The sequence below is a fragment of the Mobula hypostoma genome, chromosome 1 (genome assembly GCF_963921235.1).
Source record: "Mobula hypostoma chromosome 1, sMobHyp1.1, whole genome shotgun sequence".
Taxonomy (NCBI): domain Eukaryota; kingdom Metazoa; phylum Chordata; class Chondrichthyes; order Myliobatiformes; family Myliobatidae; genus Mobula; species Mobula hypostoma.
In genome coordinates this window covers 38,532,917-38,557,057 of record NC_086097.1, presented here as the reverse complement: position 1 = coordinate 38,557,057, position 24,141 = coordinate 38,532,917, and the positions used below count along the sequence as shown (strand labels likewise).

The window sequence follows — 24,141 nt, the reverse complement described above, 5'->3', positions numbered from 1 at the left end:
ACTTCAGAGATGGCCTGCACCTTAGCCTGCATCAGTGTCAGCTGCCCCTGTCCTACCACATACCTCAGATATGTGACCTTAGCGTGCCCGAACTCACCTTTCGCGAGGTTCACTGTCAAGTTGGCTTCAGACAGCCGTTTAAACAGTTCCTCTACTGCCACATGTGCTCCTCCCACGTGTCACTCCAGACCACCAAATCGTCAATATGAGCTTCTGCGTTCTTTAACCCTTTTATCACTGAATTAATTATCCTTTGGAAGGTACCTGGGGTGTTCTTCATGCCAAAAGGTAAAACATTATACTCGTTTAATCTGGATAGAGTGACAAATGCTGAGATTTCTCTAGCCCGGTCAGTTAAAGGAACGCACCAGTACCCTTTCAGCAAATCGATCTTTATGATGTACTTAGCCCTCCCCACTTTATTGATGCAATTGTTTACAATTATGGAGTAAGCATCAGTTTTTGTGATGGCGTTCACCTTTCTGTAATCTATACAGAATTGTATGCTCCCATCAGGTTTCAGGACAACCACACAGGGAGAGGTCCATTCCAATTTGGATGGCCTAGTAATACCTGTGGCTAGCATGTGTTCAATTTTTTTCTGCACTAGCTTACCCTTCTCTAAGTTCATCCTATAGGGGTGTTGCTTAATAGACTGATCTGATGTAACAATAACGTCATGTACCGTTCCCTTGCATCGCCTCGGGACATCCAGACATACATCTGCATGCTGGTTAATTAGCTTTATCAGCGGCTCGCTCTGTTCAGGGGTTAAGTGAGAGACCTTATCAGCAAAGTTGGCCAAAACAATAGAGTTCTCCAATCTGGTCAGCACCATATTTATCTTCTCAAGATGGGTTTTCCCCTTATCATTTGGCACCCCAGCCTCATTTATTTTTGTGATAACACCGACTACATCTGCTTTCTCATCATGGTAAGCTTTTAACATACTAATATGCACTAATTGTGTCGGCTTACGTCTGTCCGGCGTTTCAATAACATAATTCAAAGGGTCTATCTTTTTAATCATTTTGTACGGACCGTGGAATCTCGCCTGGAACGGGTTGGTTACCACTGGAAACAAAACTAAGACCCTGTCGCCCACTTGAAACACTTGTTCTCGGGCTCGTCTATCATACCACTGTTTCATTTTTGTTTGGGGAGTTTCGTAGATTTTCTTTGGCAAGGTCACAGATCCTTTTAAGCCTCTCACGAAATTTTAAAACATAATCAATCACATTGACTTGTACTGTCGGGCTGGACCACTGCTCTTTCAGTAAGGACAGAGGTCCTCTGGGCCTATGACCGAAGACCAGCTCGAATGGGCTGAACTCCAATGACTCCTGAACCGTGTCCCTTACAGCAAATAACAAGAGAGGCAAGGCATCATCCCAGTCTCTAGCGTTCTCTTGACAATAAGTTTTAATCATGGTCTTTAACGTTGCGTGGAATCTTTCCAATGCCCCTTGAGACTCCGGGTGGTACGCGGAGGCCAAAATATGCTTTGCTCCCATCTCATCCAACATCCATCGGAATGTGTGAGATGTGAAGACACTCCCCTGATCTGACTGAATTTCCCTTGGCAACCCCACCGTAGTGAAAAATTTCACAAGTGCCTTTACCACTGCGGGAGCCTTGACGCTTGCCAGGGGCACAGCCTCCAGAAACCTGGTGGCGGCGCACATCATAATCATCACATACTCTCGCCCACTCACAGTTCTGGGCAGGGACCGACAAAATCCACAATTATTCGGGAAAAAAGTTCCCCGAAAGCGGGTATCGGTCGAAGGGGCGCTTTAGGCAGGACCTGGTTCGGCTTACCTACCACCTGACAGATGTGACACCGTCTACAATACTCAATAATCTCCTTCCTCATGTTCGGCCAGTAAAACTCTTTCATAATTCTATCGACGGTTTTCCTCACCCCAAAATGTCCCCCGAGGGGTATCTTGTGGGCCAGGTTAAAAATCTCGTCCCTGTAAATTTTCAGCACTACCACCTGGTATACCACCCCCCACTCCTCATCTGCAGGCACGGCACTTGGTCTCCACTTCCTCATCAGTACTCCCTCCTTCACATAATAGCCCACTGGTTCCCTTTTTATTTCTGCTTCGGAGAGAGCTGTCTCCGTCAAAACCATCAGCTCCTCGTCTCGTTCCTGTGCCTGTATAAATTCCTTCCTCGCTAATGATAAATCTACCTCACTTCCTTCCGCTCCACTATGCTCCTTCATCTCACTTTCTAACCGCTCCTGGTACAAGGCTGGTAAAAACGTCTCAGCTAAATCCACATTCGTTTCGGCAGCCTTTCTCGACATGCGTCAAGTTACTGCGCAAGCAGGATAAACCTGTGAATCCATGGGCGGGTCCTCAGTCCTGGCAGGCTTGCTCGTCAGCTTTACTGCTGGGTACACATCTCCACCTGCAAGGTCGTTACCGAGTAAGACCTCCACGTCTTCCATCGGCAATTCGGACCTCACCCCTATCATGACCGGTCCGGAGACCAAGTCACTTTTCAGGTATATCTGGTGCAAAGGTACTGCTTCAGTCTCTTTCCCAATGCCTTTTATCACACTGACCTCCCCAGTCTCAGTCTCTGCACTAAATTCTAACACCCTCCTTAAGATCAATGATTGACAAGCCCCAGTGTCTCGCCAGATCCGTACTGGAACTGGGGTTGACCCCTCCTTCACCGACACCAATCTGGCCGAAGTAAACTTCTCACGCCCTTCCTGAACTCTATCAGACCTCTTCTCCCCAGCGGTTTGTTTGCCGGCTCAATACAGCCAGTCGGAGTCGTCGTTTTTCCTTTCCCCGCCCCCTTCTTTGGGGCAAAACACCTGGATGCAATGTGCCGGCTTTCCCACAATTATAGCATACGAAACCAGGAGACTTCCTACCAAACTGCTTCCCATCTTCCTTATCCTTCTCACTAGTCCCCCGCTTACTTTCTGGCTTTTCCGGCGGACTTTCTCCGGCCTCTCGACTACCCTTCTGGTAGCTCTTCCTCGGGGTAAACTTTGCTTTGTGTGTTAACGTGTACTCATCCGCTAACTTAGCAGTTGCGGCTAAGGTTTCTGCCTCTTTCTCATCTAGATAGGGCCTCATACCTTCAGGGACACAACCTTTATATTGCTCAATCAGTATTAGCTGTAGCAGTTTGTCATAATCCCCAGTGACCCCTTTTCGAGGCGCACCAATGCTCACAATACATCTGCATCTCACGGGCAAACTCTAAATACGTGCTGCCCCACTGCTTCCTCACATTCTGGAACCTTTGCCGGTATGCCTCCGGGACCAACTCATAAATCCTGAGTCTAGCCTCTTTTACCACATCATACCTCTGGGCATCTTCTGCTGACAACGCTGAGTAAGCTCGCTGAGCCTTCCCCTTAAGCACGCTGTGGAGTAAATCAGCCCACTTATCCCTCGGCCAGTCCTGACTTGCAGCGACTTTTTCAAAACGTAGGAAGTGCCGATCAACATCGGCCTCCTCAAATGGAACCAACCTAACCTGGGTGGCCCTGAACCCTCCACCTTGGTCTGGCATTTGGCCCCTCTCTAGCACTACCCTTAACTTCTCCAGCTCAAACTCCCTTTCCTTCTGCTTCTCTCTCTTCCCGCTCTAGCTGCCTTTCTCTCTCTTCCCGCTCCAGCTGCCTTTCTCTCTCTTCCCGCTCCAGCTGCCTTTCTCTCTCTTCCCGCTCCAGCTGCCTTTCTCTCTCTTCCCACTCCAGCTGCCTTTCTCTCTCTTCCCGCTCCAGCTGCCTTTCTCTCTCTTGCCGCTCCAGCTACCTTTCTCTCTCTTCCCGCTCCAGCTGCCTTTCTCTCTCTTGCCTTTCTAGCTGCCTTTCTCTCTCTTCCCTTTCTAGCTGCTTTACTCTGAGCTCATGCTCGAGCCTTAATTTTTCCATCTGCAGTTGCACCGCCTCCCCACCAGGTTTACTCATAGACACCACCTCCAGTTCCCCGTGGGGAAACACATCTTTAGATACATAATGCTCAACGATGGCTCTGTGCATCTCCGCTCTCCTCATTGTCTGCTTCCCCCTAAAAAGACTCAACCGTTTTGCAACAGTCGCAAATTCTGATTTCTTGGCATCCTCTAATGCCTCCAAGGTTGGCGCCTTTAGAAATTCCTCAATCTCCATTTCAGCTGTTTGCCCTTTTTTTTATTCGGGAATTTAACCCAATCAATTTAACCAGTCCCAATTTTGGCGTTCAGAATCCCGGACGAGATCCCCACTTATGTTACGTACCCCATAACTGGGTTGTCAAACCAGCAGAAATGGAACACTCGTTGGAGTCTGTGATTACTAAGAACTAATAAAGTTTTATTAAAGAAATAAGTAATACAGTACACTAACCGCAAGGATATAAATGTAACAGGTTAGCAATGATAGTATACACGTATACACAGAAATAGGGTAATAGGAATCAACCAAGCTCTGTTGCAGTCTAGGGGTAAGATGGTCAGTCTTAAGGTGAAGCTGAGTTCAGTTCAGTCTAGTTCGAAGTAATCGCTGTTGTTGTACCATTGGGGGGAGAGAGAGAGAGTGTGAGAGATGCAGTTGTTTTCAGGCAAACCTTTCGATGCCTTCTGATCCCACTGTGGTCACCGACTGTGACCCCTCTGTTCCGGATTCGATCGTTCTTCAGTGGTGAACCCGGCACCCAGGCAAGGGCGGACACACACCAGGTTCCCATCGATCGTACCTTTACACCCTGTGAGTCTCTGACCGATTCCTGCGAATCGGTCCTCCAAACTTCCACCAACTTGTGGGGGCACAATGCTCTTTCCAGGGTCTCGTGGCGTGTGTCCCGTGCCTTAGCAAACCCGCTATTTTTATCCCCCTGATGGGGTATCACCTGTCCATCAAACTTCACACTTCCTATTGTCTCAGCAGGATTTGTTTGTGTACAGTTCAGGTTCAAAGCAAACTGTCTGTGGCAGAGGCCACATACTGAATTATGTGTCTCTCTCTTGTTAATCTTTCTCTCTTCTCTCTTATTGGCATTTTGAATAGTTCTCAGTTGTCTCTCGTTATTTCTCTCATTAGCATCATCCGTTCTGCAGCTCTGCTTAGCTTCACACATGACAGGTTTTAAAAAAATGTTTTGGAATGGCCAGGACAGAGTCCAGACCTTAACCCAATTGAGATGCTGTGGTATGACCTGAAGGAGGCTGTTCATGCAAGGTACTCCAGAAATACTGATGAACTGAAATAGTTCTGTATGGAGGAATGGCCAAAAATTCCTCTTGCCATTGTGCAAGTCTGTTCAGCAGCTATAGGAAACATTTGATGGAGGTTATTTTGCTAAAGGAGGTTCTACCAGTTCTTAAATACAAAGATTCACATACTTTTTCAGCATGGACTATGATTAAATAATGTGCTCAATAAAGATATGAAAAGTACAATTGTGTGTTATTAGTTTAGGCAGATTATGTTTGTCTATTATTATGACTTAAATGAAGATCAGACCACATTTTGAGTAATTAATGCAGAAAGCCAGGTAATTGCAAAGGTTTCTCAAATGTTTTCTTGCAACTATATATACCTCTGCCCCATAATATTTTTCTTGTCTTGTTTATTGTCAACAGATACAAATGCTGATAGTTAACTTTACTCCTATGACATTAGAGGTTTGGTTTATCATTTCCCTGAATGAATAGGAGATTGTACTTTTGTTCATGCACCCTTTTGCTTTTTGTTTTACAGAGCAATGCTTCCCAGAGACAAGTGGATAAATCTTTCTCTAATTGCTGCTGGATGACTTCTCCGTGAAGTAGAAATAAATTTAAAAGCCGAAAGTGGAAAAAGTACAAGGAGTTTGAAGTAACCTTACTTTGTCATGCCATTACCTTTTGGGATAAAATTAAAAAGGACGCGACGATATACCGTCTCCAGTAAGAGTTGTTTGGTTGTACGGATCCAGTTGTTGGATAATGGATTTTTGGAATTTACTCTTTCTGTTGAAAGTACAGGTCAAGAATGCTTGGAAGCTGTTGCACAGAGATTAGAGCTAAGGGAGGTAAGTTGCTTTGTTGTTGGCCTATGAATAATCAGGGCAATATTTTAACTTAATTCAGTAATGCCAGATTTCTTTTGAATTTTTGGTAATATAGTAATGGCCACTAGGTGGCCAATGTTCAATCTTGTGAAGTATAACACATGGACATATGGGAAAGAACATGAATGTTTTTGTGCAAATATTTTAGGAATGTACTGTTTAACATTTTTAGTTTCTTTGAATTAAGTCTCTGCTCAAAAATGCCTCAAGGGGCCTAATGCTTGGAAATTCCAATAATTTTCTTGGTTTTGTTCTTGCACTTCACAGCAAAAGGGTAAATTCCTAAATACTGATTCCTTCAGAATGATGATACACTGTTCAGGGAAACATGATGACTGGGCCTGTGAATTAAAACATACTGAAAATCAGGTACCAGGATTAAATTTAGTAGGGACACCTATACTATAGATTAATTAAACATTTTTCAGGGAATCTTCATTGATGCAGGAACAAAGGGGAAATGTCGAGTAATATTACATTAATTCCACATATTAGTTCCATCTTGGTGTTGTCAACAGACTGATGTTGGGATCTCTAGCTCATTCTTTCAGATCATTCACAAGCAACCTAAATCCAGTAAGGCCACCACAAATCCTTAGGGGATAGCGCTATTCGCATTACAGCAATATGTGTGTACCCTTTATACTTAGTTTCCTATCTCCTAACTAATTCCTTATTCAAGTCAATAAGTAGTTCAGCTCCACATGCTGTTTTGTCACATGGCGTGTGAAATCCTGTATACCTTTTGGAAATGCATACAGATGACATCTGCAGGTATTTCTTCTTTTAATGTTAGCTTCTTATCCATTTGACTCAGTAATTATTGGTCCAGCTGGATTTCTTTGAATTCATAGTCATCCTTAATTACTTTGTCTGAAAAAGATTGTTGTAGTTTTCCCTCAAAAGGTGTTGATCTGTTGGGCCTATACTTTCTCAATGGAGTGAATAGTGGATAGTCAGTGACTGTATTCTGATGTAAGGAGCAGTTTCTCTATCTTTGGAATCCTGTTGGATCCTGCCTAAGCAATCCTTAGGGTCTTGAAGATTTGCCATTAAGACTGGTTGTGGCATCACTTGGTTCACTGTTTTTGTTGGTAGCTTTTGCTATAGTAACATGGTGTCATGAGAATTAATGTCAGGAAAACAGAAGAGCTGGTTATTGACTTCAGGAAGGGAGTGATATTAATAGTAGCAAGAGGGTTGGGAGTTAGAAGTTACTAGGAGTAAACATCAGCAATGGCCTGTCCTAGTCCAATCATATTGAGGTATGAACCAAAAAAAAATCTAGCAGCACCTCTCCTTCCTCAGGAAGCTAAATAAATTTGGCATGCCAACTTTGCCTCATTAATTTTAATCTATGGAAATCCCATCCAGATGCATCATGGCTTGGTATGGCAACTGCTCTGCTTGTGACTGCAAGAAACAGCAGAGAGTTGTGGATACAGCTCAGCACATCGTGGAGACTAGCCTCCCTTCGATGGATTTTGTCCACATTTCTTTTTTCACTAAAGCAGCCAGCATAATTATAGACACACCCCCCACCTTAGATATTTTCTCCCCTTTCCATTGGGCAGTAGATACAAAAGGCTGAGAACACGTACCACTAGGGTCACGGACAGCTATCCTACACTTATAAGCCTATTGAATAGTTCCACAGGACAGTAAGGTGGGCCCTTGACCTTGCCCTTTCTGTCTATCCGTGTACACTTCCTCTGTGCTGTAACACTTTATTCTGCACTGTTAAATTGTTTTGCCCACGTACTACCCCAATACACTGCTGTAATGAATTGATCTGTATGGATGGCATGAAAGACAAGTTTTTCACCTTACCTGGGTACATGTAACAATAATAGTAAATTAATAATAGACCAATTAATAGCACATAGTCCAATGAAGTAGATTTGTTGTATTGATATTTTTAAATCTTTTGAAAATTTCTAGTTCCAGTATCATTTGTACTTCTCATTAAGGGCTTCCATTGCTCTTGATGTGTTCATTTTCATCTTTATATTTTTCTGTTAGTTATTTTCAGGAATTTAGAAGGTGGCAAAGCTAACATTTATTTTTCGTATTCCCTGAACTGTACATTTGTTTTGGTGAATTTATTCCCACAGTGCTGTTGGATAGTGAGCTTCATTACTTGCATCCATTGGTCTTGAAGGGATGGCAATATATTTCCAACTGAAGATATTTTCTACTTGCCAGAAAAAAATACAGGTGGTGTTTCTATGTGCCCGCTGTCCTATGGGTTTCTGGTGGTGTATAGGCTTTAGTCCTGGATAGTGTTCGCCTCCATGTTATTTCAGCTTGATGGTCACTCGTGTTTTGCTCTTTGTTTCTGTGTTTTGAACAGCACAATAATGATCTTGGAGCCAACTAATGCTTTTAGTACTAAACTGATCATCAGTAAATGACTACACACAAAAAATACTGGAGGAACTCAGCAGGCCAGGCAGTACAGGTTTCCCCCGCCATCCAAAGGTAGAGCATTCCTACGAAATGGTTCGTAAGCCGGAATGTCGTAAAGTGAAGAAGCAATTACCATTTATTTATATGGGAAAAATTTGTGAGCATTCGCAGACCCAAAAAATAACCTACCAAATCATGCCAAATAACACATAAAAGCTAAAATGACAGTAACATATAGTAAAAGCAGGAATGATATGATAAATACACAGCCTATATAAAGTAGAAATACTTTTCTACAATCATTGCTGCACTGTTCTCCGTAGCAAAAATCTCACGCAAGCGCTCTCGGCAGAAACACTCTCACCAGTAACCTTTAAGCTATGAAGCTGCCAAATAACACATAAAAATACACAGCCTATATAAAGTAGAAATAATGTAGGTGCAGTGTAGTATCACTTACTGGAATGGAGAAGACATTGCCGAGCACACTGATGATGGTGTCTTAGGCTGAGTTATCAGAGGTTGGGGTGGTGCAGTGGACCCCAACCTCCAGGCCGTCGACCGATACTGATCTGCGAAGAATGCAGCGGTAGCCGGGACACACCCAGCACATCTTTAAGAAAAAAGCCGTAATAAGCAAGCTAATTAATTAGGTGCAGCCCGGCACGTAAATGTCGGCCCAGATCAGAGGCGACGCAATTGGCAATCCCGGCTACCACTGCATTCTCCGCGGCAATGTATCGGTCCGCGGCCTGAGGTTCGGGGTGGTGGGACACTGGGGTGTCATCTCATCGTTGTCTGTTTCCATCAGGGCAGGCAAGTCATCTTCTGTGTCTGCCTGCCTCGATGTCGAAGGTCGAGGTTCGTCGTCTGCTGTGGCTGATGTGGAAGGCTTGAAAAATTACAGTATGCTTGACTGCTGAGCCTCGCGTGTTTCTCTATCATACAGTTCTTTGTAAGCACTCAAACCATCCTGCAAATATGCCCTAAACCTACGTACCCTTTCAAAAGTCGTACTTTTCTGCAATAATTGCAGCAGAAATCTCACGCAGTTGCTTCACGTTCAGTTCCTGGACGACTTCACTTTTGGTCCGTTCACTACTGCATTCGGTTTCGATTGTTATCCTTTCCTCTTCCAATTGCATCAGCTCTTCATCTATCAGTTCTTGGTTATGGGATGCCAAAATCTCTTCAACATCATCTTCGTCAACTTCCGCAAGCCAAAATCACTTTGTCCTTACTTCATTCACCACAATCAAAACGCTTAATTATGTCTATTTTTACGCTAAGTGTAACACCCTTACGAGCTGTTTTAGGCTTTTCTGATACCTTAGAACTCATCTTGCTAACGGCTGCTCACAGGCACGTGTTTAAGCAATGCCGGCTAGAATGCAGTTCCGGGGGAGGAGCTTGGCTGCTCGGGGCGCGCGCTGCCTTTTTTCACAACAGTGAAAACACCTTCTGTTAGCGAAAACGGGTAACTAATGTAGGTCTTTTGAAAAGCAGGGGACACCTGTATCTATGGAAAAGAGTACAGTTGACATTTCGGGCAGAGTCCCTTCCTCAGGACTGGAGGAAAAAAAGATGAGGAGTCTGAGTTAGAAAGTGGGGGAGGGGAAGAAAAAACACAAAACACAAGGTGGTAGGTGAATCTGGGAGGGGGGGAAGGATGGAGTAAAGAGCTGAGAAGTTGGTGAAAAGGTACAGGGCTGGAGAAGGGGGAATCTAATAGGAGGGGACAGAAGACCGTGGAAGAAAGAAAAGGGGGGAGGAACACCAGGGAGTGCGGGCAAGGAAATAGGGAAATGCTCGGGGAGGGGGGGGTGGCCATTACTGGAAATTTGAGAAATTAATGTTCACGCCATTAGGTTGGAGGCTACCCAGACGGAATATAAGATGTTGCTTCTCCAACCTGAGTGTGGCCTCGTCATGACAGTAGAGGAGGCCATGGATAGATATGGCAGAATGGGAATACTCATTTTGTGTGTGTGTTGCTTGGATTTCCAGCATCTGCGGATTTTCTCGTTTGTGATTGGTAAGTGGCTAATTGATGAGAAAATGCTGTTTGATTCTACTCTCATGGGCATATTCCACAAATGAGTTAGTGACAAAGGTAGATCAATGGGGTGGTGATTAGCTGGCTTCTATTCGGCCTGCTTTATATGGACTGACATATTTTCTGCATTGGTAAATTGGCTTATTATTGTCGTGTACTGAGTTGCAATGAAAAACTGTATCCTGTCCTTACAGATCAATTCCTTACAACAATGCATTGAGGTAGTACAGGGTAAAACAATAAGCGTGCAGAATGAAGTGTTATTGTATGGAGAAAGTGCAGCTAGACAGTAAGGTGCAAGGTCATAATTCCAGATTGAGAGGTCAAGAGTCTATTGTATTGTTCGAGGGAAACATTCAGTCGTCTCGTATGAGAGGGATAGAAGTTGTCCTTGAGCCTGGTGATATTACTTTCTGAGTTTTTTGTATCTTCTACCTGATGGGAGTAAGAGAAGAAAATGTCTGGGGTGGGTGAGGTCTTTGATTATGTTGTCTGCTTTACTGAGGCAGGGAGAAGTGTAGATAGAGTCCAGGGAGGGATGAGTGGTTTTGGTAATATGGTGAGCTGTGTCTACACCACAGCAATTTCTTGCAGTCATGCCAAGCCAAGCTGTGATGCATCTAGACAGGATGCTTTCTATGGTGCACCGATTAAAAATCCACAGTCAAAGTGGACATGTCATTTTAATTTTTCTTTTTTACCTCCTGAGGAAGTGGAGGCACTGGTGAGGTGTGTTGGAAGTGGTGTCCACATAGCTGGACAGGGCAGGCTGTTGGTGATGTTCACTCCTAGGAACATGAAGCTGTCCACTCTCTTGACCTCAGCATCTCTACCAGTCCCTTACTGAAGCCAATGACCAACTCTTCTATTTTGCTGATATCATGACAATGTTTGTTGTCATGACACCATGGCTCTCTTATTTCCTTCCTGTACTCCAACCCCTCATTATTAGAGAGATATCAGCTACAGTGGTGTCACCCGCAAAGTTGCAGAACAGAATCTGGCCATGAAATCATGACTGTACCGGGAGTCGTGTAGGAGGTTGAGGATGCAGCCAGCCTTGTGGGTGCCAATGTTGAAAGTAATCATGATGAATGTGTTGCTATCTACCCTTTGTGTTTGTGGTCTGTTGGTCCGGAAGTCAAAGACTAATTTGCACTGGGGGATGTTGATTCCCATTATCGGACTTTGTGACTGTTTGGGAATAGTTTGTCTAGAATCAGGACTAGTTTGGAGTTTGCCTCTTAAGCACTACATGATTCCAGGTAATATCTGCTACCATAGCATTTTATGATAGCCAATGCTTTAAGCCATTTTTGATATGTTGAATACAGTTAGCTGAAGATTGGCCATTATTTCTGAGCCATAGAACCAGACTCAGTGCCAGATACGTGACTGCTGTGGCTTTCCTCTGCTAGGTTGTCACCCCCAATATTTTTCAAAATGATATACTTAAGGGGAACGGTGACAGAGGTATCCTGCACTGTCTACCTGTGTTTCCTTCTCCTGATGGTCACCCAGTTATCTGTATCCTGCAACTTGGGAATAATTGCATTTACCGTATCCAGGAAATGTGGGGGCTTGTGAAGGTGTGTTTCTCAATGAAAATCTGCATAAAAGCTGCTGAAATCCAGGAGTGATGGGTTATTGCCACTTTCAGTACCTGGTCTCTCCTTGTAAGAAATAATATTGTGTGCCCTATAAAGCTACCAAGGCTCCATCCTTGATTCCAGATTAGTCCTTTTTGCACTCACAATGGACTGGAGGTCATTACTGGACTACTTGCATGACTGTGAGTTGCCAGCCCTAAATGCCACAAATCTAGCCCTCAGATTGTCACGAATTCCCTGGTTCATCCAGGTCTTGGTTTGGGGAGACGTGTTTACGGGTTGCATTTGTCTATGCATGTCCTTATGAAATTGATGTTTCTGGCATGTTCATTTAGGTCCACTGATGAATCCGAGAATATTGTCCAGTCTACCTACTCCAAACAGTTCTGAATTTGTTCCTCTGCTTGTCCTTTCCAGTTGTTCTTAATCTTCACCAATACCACGGCCTTTGGTGTCTGTTCGCAAGGGGAAAAAAAAGCAGGTTGTGGGATTTACCAAAGCGCAGTGAGGGATGGAGTGGTAGGCGTTCTTGATTGTAGTATGGCATTGGGTGAATATGTGTTCTCCGGTGTCACAGGTGATGTGTTGATATCAGAGACTTCTTCAAGCCAGCTGAATTGAAGTCTCCCACCTTGATGTGACAGGCATCCAGGTATGCCATTTTATTCCTGTTGATTATGGTGCTTAGTTTCTCAAGTTTGATAGCTAGTTTGATAGTTTGACATCTGCTTGAGATGAGATGTAGACTGCAGCCAGGAATACACTGGGAAAACTCTCCTGATAGGTAGAGCAGTCGTTCAGAACCAGATATTCCAGGTTGGGGGAGCCTAGGTTTGAATCAAGGTTTGTCTTCATATTTGTAAATAAAGGAGGTAAGTGGCCAAGGAATTGTTGATTGTAATGCAATACCTGTATAACAGGTTTTTGACTGCCAAAACTTTTGAATCTATCCCACTTACCACAAGGGTAATGTCTCCAAGCAACGTATTGAGCCCTTAGTTGTAAAGATTGTCTTTATCTGTACCTAGACTTCATAATGGTCACTTTTGCTACTATTACTCTTGATGGTTATACATGGACAAGAAGTATATTGATAATATAAGTTTATTCTTTATGTCAGTTCACTCGCCATCTATTGCAAACACAGTTCAATTGACTTAAAAATCGTTACCTAACAAATGGGTAGACTGGGAAAAATATTGTCATGTCCAAATCTGATTGAAGCTGTGGTCTATCCATTTTTCATCTTTTTCTTAAAAAAAATGATGAAAGTACTAAGCAGGTCTGGCTACATCTCTTTGAGGAGGAGCAGATTTGATGTCTGAGGTCTTAGTTGGAACTGCGAAGGATAAGAGAAGCTTGTTAAATTGCAGGGTAGGTGGGGTGGCGGGGGCAGGAGTCTCAGATAAGGTGAAAAAAAAACAAGGTGAACTAGGGGAAAAGCTGTAAGCAAGTTATCTGGTGTTTTCTACTGAATATACTTCTGGACCACAATCATTGCAATTCGCAGCCTGTAATCTCCCTTTGGGAAGTGTGTTTTTGAACTGTCTGAAAAATCTGGCATGCTTACAATCTCCTGAAGGATTTGGCGAACTGAACTCTTGAGAATTCAGATATGGCCATTGCTGGAATGTGGCGTCGGGGCCTAAACCCGAGACTGAGAAACGAACCAATGATTAACTGGTTTAAGTGCTGAACCAAATTAAAGCGTCAAGGCGGGGTCGAACTGGTGTTCAGCTCAATTTTCTGTGTCAGCCAAGTTCCCCAGCTGAACCCATTCTGTTCACCTGTGTTTGACCCGTCTCTCTCTATTCTCACTGCTACTATCAGGCAGATGGTTCGAGAGTTTTGGGTTGACGCCACCATGTTCGGGGGTAATAGTTGCACTGCAACCGTAGGGATCCTGGACCAGCTTCACTCGCCTTGGTGCTGAACTGACTCTGCAGTTGTGGCCTGCAGCCATTGGAGTCGTGAACCAGCATCATTCGCTTTGGTGCTGAACTGGCTTTATGGCTGTGGACTCACTTTCTGGGACTTTGTGGTTCATGTTATATGTATTTGTTTACTTTTTTTATTGTGTGCACAATTTCTTCTTTGTTCACACATCGGATGTTTATCTTTGTGTGGGGCTTTTCATGGATTCGATTGTGTTTCTTTGTTTTGTGGCTGCCTGCAGAAGATGAATCTCAAAGTTGTATATGGTATACTTAGATAATAAATTTACTTTGTACTTTGGTCAGCATTCTTCTCTGTGCTTGCCCCATTGTTATCACCTCAGACATTCCCCCTTTCCCCACCAACCCTGTAGTTCATTAGCTTTTCACTTCTTCCCCATTCTGATAAAGGACCTTTGTTCTGAAACTTAAAAAAAACTTTCTCTTCCCACAAATAGGTCTTGACATGAGTATTTTCAACATTTTCTATATTTAAGATTTTCAGCATCTCCAAGTATTTTTTGGTTTTATTCTGGTTCTTTAACAATTGAACAGAACATAATTTAAAAAAAAATACTCCACGTTGGCTCACATCTTCTCAATTTCTCATATCTGAATGTTTCTGAGGCATTGAAATTATGATATTTTTGCTTTTTGTACTTTAATGCCTAAAATACTTCTAAACGTTAAAGAAAATCTATTCGACAAGACAAATGGAGATTTCAGAACAAAATTAAACCAATTTAGGTTCTCTTTCAAAAATAAATAATCTCTTCCCGAGTCTTTTGCAGCCTTTTTTCTTAGAGTAATTCCACAAATACTTGCACTTCATACCTTGCAAGCTGATAATGTTTTCTATTTTATTACACTTCCTATACAGTAATATGAAATACTTACTTCCAGTCTGTGTTGTTGCTTGACTGTTAATATTTCTCTCCTGCAGATTAATTACTTCAGTCTTTGGTATTACAATAAACAGAATCAATCCCGATGGGTGGATCTGGAAAAGCCTATCAAAAAGCAGCTAGATAAATATGCCATTGAACCTACAGTTTACTTTGGTGTGGTTTTCTATGTGCCAACTATTATTCAGCTCCAACAGGAGATTACAAGGTATGCAACCTTTAAGGCTTTGCTCCAAATGTTGCTTGAAGAAAGTGTCTCAATTTGACTTCGTGTTAACATTTTAACAATTGATATTGACTCTTTCTTGACTATTGTTGGTTATTCAGTAGGAAAGTCATTGTGTTGTTTACAATATTTGCAGATTCAAAATTCCAGATAGAATAATTTATAAGGATATAATTAAACATCAAAGTTGATTTTTCTCTAGAGTGGTTGCATAAAAATTATTAAGATGGTTACAGGGTAGAGTGATTTCAGTAATATTGTGATACTGTAAAGGAAATTGTATGAGCAAATGAAAGAATAACTTGCAGAGTCATGTTTGTGGGTGAATTGGGCCGAGGAGCTGGCATAGACTGATGAACTATACTGTAATACTATTCAAAGAAAATTTAATTTTGAATGTCATGTTAACATTACCTGTCCATGTTACCAATGCATTTGGAAGCAAATCTGCCATAATATCTTGAAATTAAGCTTTCATTTTGATGTTACTAAAATTACACAAGCACTAGGTTAACATTTCTTTTGAGTTGTATGATCTCAGCTGATGTTGTAGCCAGGATTATTGGCATTAATATTATTAGGGTAGGAAGAAGAAATGTTTTAACACTGGTTGTAAATGGGAAGGACATTTGTATGAGTATAATGTGAAAGCACAGTTGTTTTTGCAGATACCAGTATTATCTTCAACTGAAGAAAGATATTTTAGAAGGTCGCATACCTTGCACATTAGAACAAGGAATTCAGCTTGCTGGTCTAGCTGTACAAGGTAAGAAAAAGTTTGATGTTTCATTGATTCAGAAATCATGGCAGACACTGCATTTTCGTGGATGAATGTACAAAGTTTCTAGTTTTCCTTTGTTTTGGCTAAGTAAATCAAAAGGTTCATGTACATGGACAAATAGTTATGTAGTTAAAGTCTTTGATGTTCTTCCCCATTGACTACATTGTAAGTAGGTACAGGTCTTTTCAAAATTTGATCCTTCCAAACTGTTCATCTCTACCAGCCAAAACGAAACACTCTTGACTTCTCTTCTCTGGCAAACCACTGCCCATCTCCCAGCTCTTTTCTCTATATTTTTGAACATCTTGCTGTATTCCAAAAGCTGTTTCTATTTTTCCACCCGTACCATAGCACAAAAGTGACTCAAAAATCATAAGTAATCACCTGCATTTTATTTCCCGCCCTTCACTCTTTATAACTGTCTTTCCATGTTTAGTCGTGCTACTCAGTTCCACTTCCATCTATTTATCATATCCCTGGCATCTCTTGATCCTTCATTACCTACACTTGACCCAAATTGCAGCTTGGTTCTCAAATTTTCACAACTGCATTTGGCAGTAGCACTTTGAGAAATTATGTTCACCTTCTACATTTCAAGTACAGCATAGAATATCAATCTGGACACTAAATTCATATCTTGCAAAGTTGCTTCCAGGCCAATCTATTTCAGAGTTCTGCTCCTGAACATGACTTGTGTCTTAATTGAGAGAGAGGTCCCTTAGAATTGTTAAGCAATAGCCCGGTGTAATTGTATTCACAGAATCATAGCTTAAATATAATGTACTAGACTCCTGCTCATAGTCCTGGATACAAACTGTCTCACTGGCAGGACAAGAAGAGGTTTCAGAGTGGTATTCGGGGAGAGAGGGTATTACCCTATTGGGTGTCAACATCAAGTCCAAGCCTTCGTAGACTTGTAGCTCAGGTCAAACAAGGACAAGGAAACCTTGTCATACACCACTTCACAGCTTGTGAATCAGTGTTCCTCCAAAATGAATTAAAAATAAATTTTAAAACTTGCGGATGCTGGAAATGCTCATTGGGTCACGTTGCACCTTAGGAAGAGAAACAGATCATGTTCCAGGTCAAAGAAAGCTTTCTAGTTCTGACTGAACTGGAATGTTAAATCTGTTTCTCTTCACAGTTGCTGATTGACCTGCTTGAGGACACTCTATATTTTTCTGTTTTTATTTTGAATTTTGCAACATCTTCAGTTGCTATTTTTTAAGTTTTGATATTGTTTGGAATTTTGGGTATTAGACAACAATCAGGAAAACGTCTTTTCAGGATGAGCTTTTTTTTTGATTGTTACGTGACCAAATAGGGATAGTCTTGCAGTTTAAATATTCTGTGCTCTATTTTCTCAATCTTAGGTAGACTCTATGTTGTTATTGTTGTGCTGATGGCTGGTAAAGTTGTAATAAGGCCTCTTAAAGTTTTTACAAACGAGCAAATGTGTTGTTCTCTAATTCATTTGAATCTAATTTATTTCAGATTAATGAATTAATATATTTATTTACATAAATTTGACATGGTACCATAAATATAGAAGTTTGAGTATTTTAGTAAATGGTAGTCACTCTATTGCATCCTGGATGCAGTCACCTTATATTGATATTCATTTGTGCAGCTGACTTTATCAGAGAATTAAAATGTTACTTGAACTCATTAGAATTAAATATATCTAATCCATCTCATACACAATGAGTCAGTTTAAATATTTGCACAGAGACTAACTGGACTCTTACATTGAGCTCCAGGGTTTCAGTCAATAATTTGTGGTTTGCATAATAATTGTTTGCGCCTTCACTGGCTCAAGCATCTCATTCTCAGTTAAAATGGAACAGATCTCTATGAAGTCAGATGACTGTCATTCTCGAATTGATTTAAAATAAATACTCATGTTCTGGAAATTTCAAGTCCATTTGTACATGTGAAGCATTTCACTTGTGCAGAAGTGGTCCTGCAGATTTTTAGTTTCTTCAAATACCCCCCTTTAAAACACTGCTAAATACAAAAAGAAGCACTTAGTAGCTTGGCGCTTTTTTTTTTGAAGGTTTGGCACTATATTATGTATATTTACCTGTTTATGTAGTAATCTGAAGTATGTTTTCTGTTCTCTTGTTTTCAATTTTATAACTGTACTTTGAAACCACAGACTTACATTATTTCAAGTACAATCTTTTTATTTCTTGCATTAGTAAGTCTCTGGGCGAAGTGTAATTTCAGACACTTTACGGTTGTTCCAAGTCTTTGTTCTGATGTTCTCACTTTTTTTTAATGGATTTCATATGCTTGGCTAGGAATACACATTTGCAAGTAACGGTTTTTGCTGTTTTTTTTCCTGTGTAACTGATTTCATTTGATTTTCTTCAGCTGATTTTGGAGACTATGATCAGTATGAATCCCAAGATTTCCTGTACAAATGTGATCTTTTTCCAGTTGTAAGTTCATTTAATACATACTCAAAAACTTTTGAAATGAAAATTGTTGTTTATTCTAAAGAATAATTTAAGATGTCAGAATAGAAATACTTTCTCCGTGGACTTTTGACTATCTTTAGATGTTTCTGTGTCAGAGGTTCATGAATATTTAAATTGAAAGGAAATTGAAATTATTCAAGACAATTATTTTTAGTTTTATTGCTTAAAACAGTAAAGGGACTAAAAATAGTGTATGAACATGGTGATATTTGTCTGGCTCAGTAATTTTCGAAAAGTAGATTTTTATGCTTTTTATAATGAAATTAAACTAAATGAAGTGTTACATCAAAAAGAAAACAAGTAGCAATATAGTATCTTTTTCTTAAAAGCTTATTTTTTGTGTGTGTGTGTTTTTTTAAACCTTGTCCCTGCTTCCCAAAGAATTGGATTCAAGATGAGCGAATGCTACAGGATGCAACACAGAAAGTTGCTTCACTATATCAGAAATTCAGGTTAGGCTTTTAAGAATTTTGTTTCTTTTCCACTCACATACTATTGAATTGTTTCGATAGAATGTTGTGGTTATGTATTCAGTCGCTAATACAGCAAGTGTAGTGAACTCTTACTGAAAATTAAGGAATGATTGAATCAAATTAAGGTCATTCAAGCTGTGTTTGTGCACATCAAACAAATGGATTTAGGGCAGCTTTGCTGATGTCTGAGATCAGATAATTATAATCAGCCACCTTAGTTATTGCCTTAATAAAATAAATAAAATTAAATTAGTTGGCTTATTATTTTAGTAGCGTAATACTGAAGTGACATCAATTTATGCAAACTTAGATGTACTGTATAATACATTTTGCAATATAAATTAAAATGGCAAGGAACAGTGAATGTAACGTTAGCAAAAGAAGGTAACATTGTAAAACAAGTTTTAAAAGAATTTAGTGATGTGAACTTTGAATTGTTTCCATTATTAATCTGGATTTTACTTACGAAATTTCAGCGACTGATGTAATGCACTGAACAGAACTTATTCTTTCTACATTTATTTCTATTCTGCTTTATTTTTAGGGGTCTTACTCCCTCTGAGGCGGAATTACTTTATCTTCAGGAGGTAGTGAAAATGGAAGGCTATGGCCATGAAAGCTACACCGCCAAGGTATTAAATAGGAAAAATTGTATTTTAAATCAGGTGCAATGTTATAGTAACAACTTTGTAACTTTCTCAGAATGTTGAGTAGTATTTTTGACAGATCCAAGATTGCACGCCCGGATAGCAGCACATAGACTTGAGCACTTCAATATTAGCTTGTCAATGCCATTAGGAGTGGTAATAGTTTAGAGTTTCCAGCAAATTGTATCACATCTTTGAAAATATTTTCTAATAAACATCTGTCTTAATGAGGCAAATTAGCAATTCAATGTTTACCAGAGTGGTATAAATGGGTTGGCAATAGATTACTCCTAATATTGGTGGCGGCGAGAAGGAAGGATAATACTTTGCCTTCTCTCTGACAATTTTCTATTAGTTTGATCCACAGAGTAAACTTGCAGTATATACTTGGGTTACTTTAAGTTTACATAAACTGACAATTGCAGAACATCTCCACCTGCTAACTTACAATGTTTAGGACAAGATATTTGTACTAAATTGCTTACTAGATGTGTGGACTAATCTGACTTTAACCATTCTGAGGAGATGGAAAGATAAGATGTAAAATTATCCTCTCAAAAAACTTGTCTAGATTTAATGAAATGTGTACTAAAGCAGGACAACTCTATTCTAAATGATACAAATTCATAAGTTTTAAAATATTAAACATACTTTTTACAGTTAATATCTTAGTTAAAATATGGGGATCTGCATCAGCCATTGGTTTGAGGATTTCAACTTGTTTCATTTGTATTCGGCAGGATTTTTTAGGTTACAAGAGAACCACAAGAATTTTTTTTAAATGTTCAATATTTTCCTTTGATCAAGTTATAGCCAATAAGTCCAAACATCTGCTTTTGTCTCTTTTTTTGTGAGACATTGAAAATAAAATTGGTTAAAACCAAAAATCCAGTTTATTTTAACAAATTTTAAATCAGAAATAGTTGTCAGCTCACAAAGACATCCTAATGTTATTTCTTTAACTGATAGCATGGTGACTAGCATTTCTGCACGTCAGCATATAAATCATAATGGGTTTGGAATAAGAAGAAAATTAATGAGCCGAAATGTTAAAACCAAGGAATGTGATTATAAAATGTAAAGGAAAACGAGAAAGCAATCTACTTCCAATCACAAAGTACCACAACAAGCTGGGAGAATGTCATATGTTTCTTTCCACTCATTGCTGATAAGGTTATGTTTTAATCATGTGAAATGTAAGTGGAATTTCTCTCAGTAAATATTTACTTCTGATTTCTCCCTTTTTTTTTGTTTTTAGGACAGCCAAGGAAATGATCTATTAATAGGCACATGTTTGGAAGGCATCTTTATGAAGCACAAAAATGGCAGACTTCCCTCTGTTTTCAAGTAAGGCTTGTCATACCACAGATTTAATGACTAATTTAAAAAGTTATCAAATTACAAGAAAACCCAACACTGGGTTTGAGTGGCATTTCGTAATCGGATAAATGCTAAGTTATTGGCCGCAAATTTACCAATGAATCTACTAATTTGAAGTGCAGCCGTAATTGTTTTCAACAGAAGATTTGTATTACTGTCCAATCTACTATTTTAGCATGTGCATTTCTTCAGTGTTCCAGAAGCTGTTAATTTGGCAATTTTGTACATAAGATAAAGTTTGCATTTACAACCAAGTTTCTAGTTACAAACTATGTGCACATTGTAACTAGGTGTTTCTGGAAAAGCCAGTTTGAGGGGCAACTCTCATACCTTGGAGAATAAAACATAGGCTATTTTAAATAAGAACTGTTAATGTGTTAATGCAACATGATTTCCACAAGTTAGTCTAAATCATGCAGATTTAGGCAGATGCAAAGAGTACTCAAGTTGAAGTAATTAATTGTACATTGGATAATTTAAAGGGATGTATTGAGGGGAAAGAGTAGAAGGTTCTGATACCGTTTTCAGAAACAACTCCAGTGTATTGTGTTTTCCCACAGACCAAGAGGCTGTTGCAGAAATGTAATATTAAAGGAACTTCTGGGTGCCCATGATGCTGTTGTGTAAATGTAGGACTTTCCCAGTAATATTTTGTGGAAGAAGGATTGCAAAAATTGGCAAGAAATGAATAGACAGATGTTAATGGGTATTAAATGGATTTCCAAACGGCATTTGTAAAGCTTTTCATTAGCTACTTGCTTAAGTTGACATATAATTCGAGGGCAAGTTATGAAGTGATTAAGGGGATTGAATAAGCAAAAGGTAACAAAGAATAGGTGTAACGGAATAGTAAATGACACAATGTGATTTGCAGCATTCCTTGCTCAGTATTTATAAATAATTAAATTACAGGATAGGATTTACTAAAGACACAATTGTAAAATTGAGAGAGAAAAGGTGAGGCAAATGAGGTTATCCACTTTGGACCTGAAAATGATAGATCAGAATACTTTTGAAAATCATGGGATTTAGGGGTTAGCCCATATATAAGTGTAGTGGGTGGACACATGAAAATGAATATATCCAAAAATTTCAAAAACAAGGTTGTCCTAAGGTTGTAAACACCACATATGAGAGTACGTTTGTTTCTGAGCAAAATACTATAAGGAGGATATACCAATTGTAATGGTGATGCAGTGTAAGTTGCATCATGGAGGGAGAAGATGGCGGCACGACACAGCGCGCGTGGCCTCTGCGGTGAATGATATCGGTTTTTGTAAGTAGGATGCTGTGCACAATTTGGATTTGACAGAGACAGACATGAGAAGCACGGAGGAACATCTGGAGTAACTTCTGAAATGCCCGGTTCGCTGCCACTGCTACTGTGCGATAGAGAATCTCCGGAGGAGAAGGCCCCAAATCCTCGACTTTGCCTGTTGCTGGCGGCCGAAGTGCTCGGCCCCAATGATGCTTGGTGTCGGAGGGCTGGTCGGAGGCTCGAAATTTTCGGACGGACTCGGAGTTGGACTGTGATTGGGTGCTTCCAGGATGCTGCGTCGGCAAGTTTGCGGCACTGAAAGCTCATGGCAGGGAGAATTTTCTTCCTTCTACCGTCTGCGTCAGATAATGGGACTTTCAAGAGACTTTGAGACTTTTTTTTTTACCGTGCCCATGGTCTGTTCTCTATTAGATTAGATTAGATTACGGGGACACCCAGTACTCTTTTATTGTCATTTAGTAAAGCATGCATTAAGAAATGATACAATATTCCTCCAGTGTGATATCACAGAAACAAAGGTCAGACCAAGACTGAAAAACTGACAAAAACCACATAATTATAACATATAGTTACAACAGTGCAAGCAACACAGTAATTTGTTAGAAGAACAGACCATAAGCACGGTAAAAAGTTCAAAGTCTTTCGAAAGTCCCACATCTCACGCAGACGGGAGAAGGAAGAAAACTCCCCTTGCCATACCCGACCACAGCCTGACTCTGAGTTGTCTGAAAACTTCGAGCTCCGACCAGCCCTCCAACACCGAGCACCATCTCTGCCGAACGCTTCGACCCCAGCCCCGGCTGCCAGCAGCAGGCAAAGCCGAGGATTTTGGGGCCTTCCCTCCGGAGATTCTGAATCGCACAGTAGCAGTGGCAGCGAACCAGGCATTTCAGAAGTTACTCCAGATGTTCCTCCGTGCTCTCACGGCTGTCTCCATCAAATCATAATTGCACGGCCCCTATTTAACAAATACGATATCATTTCACTAGAGAGCTGTGCGCGCTGTGTTGCATCACCATCTTCTCCTCCCGCCAAATTACGGTATTGCTTGCACTGTTGTAACTATATGTTATAATTATGTGGTTTTTGTCAGTTTTTCAGTCTTGGTCTGTCTTGTGTTTCTGTGATATCACACTGGAGGAACGTTGTATCATTTCTTAATGCATGCATTAGTAAATAACAATAAAAGAGGACTGCGTGTCCTCACAAGGAGGATAATCTGTCTTCTAAGGGACTGGTGCACCTTTATATGCTTTGTTAGAATACTGTGCTCTGAACATTCTGGCAAAATAGACTGACTTGGAATCGGAATTTTGCAAGGTAGTCACAGAACACTTCCTCTGTCCTCCTTCAAAAACATCCTATTGGTAAACCCATTATTACTTAAAAAGAAACCAGGAGGTGAAAAAATAAATGAGTGTAATAATAGTACCTACAGAAACCAAGAACAATTGAAAGTCAGCAAAAGAATTAATTGCTTTATCATTTCATCACTTTTAATAAAATTGAATTCTTACCTACAACTTATATCCTACAGCCATCGGCATCTGAAAGTATGTGGTGCTATTCAGCCCATGTGCCATTTAATGGATATTGAGGTGATGGTATGGATTCAATGGGAATGTCATCCCCCCTTGCTTTACCCCTTCTGAGGTTCTATGGTGATTCAAAACTGCAGACTTTCCAGGGGTGATCCTTTCTTGACATTATTGATTGGTTGATTGAGGTACAGTGCAGAGTAGGCCCACCTCGCCCTTCAAGCTGCACTGCTCAGCAACCCCTTTTTTAACTCTAGCCTCATCACAGGACAATTTCCAATGACCAATTAACCTAACAACTGGTACATCTTTGGGCTGAGAGAGGAAACTGGAGCACCCAGAGAATGTA

The 24,141-nt window shown here is 40.6% G+C and overlaps 1 protein-coding gene across 3 annotated transcripts in view; it reads left to right on the top strand.

The window, feature by feature from the left end:
* The window catches only part of ptpn21 (protein tyrosine phosphatase non-receptor type 21), a 70,027-nt gene that overhangs the window by 11,915 nt on the left and 33,971 nt on the right, over window positions 1-24,141 (top strand). For all 3 annotated transcript variants that reach the window (XM_063046853.1, XM_063046862.1, XM_063046871.1), the window contains exons 2-8: window positions 5,720-6,032; window positions 15,024-15,193; window positions 15,880-15,977; window positions 18,369-18,436; window positions 18,857-18,927; window positions 19,493-19,580; window positions 20,854-20,942. In XM_063046853.1, coding sequence (XP_062902923.1) covers window positions 5,853-6,032; window positions 15,024-15,193; window positions 15,880-15,977; window positions 18,369-18,436; window positions 18,857-18,927; window positions 19,493-19,580; window positions 20,854-20,942 — 764 coding nt within the window. In that variant the 5' untranslated portion in view covers window positions 5,720-5,852. The remainder of the gene's footprint in view (window positions 1-5,719; window positions 6,033-15,023; window positions 15,194-15,879; window positions 15,978-18,368; window positions 18,437-18,856; window positions 18,928-19,492; window positions 19,581-20,853; window positions 20,943-24,141) is intronic.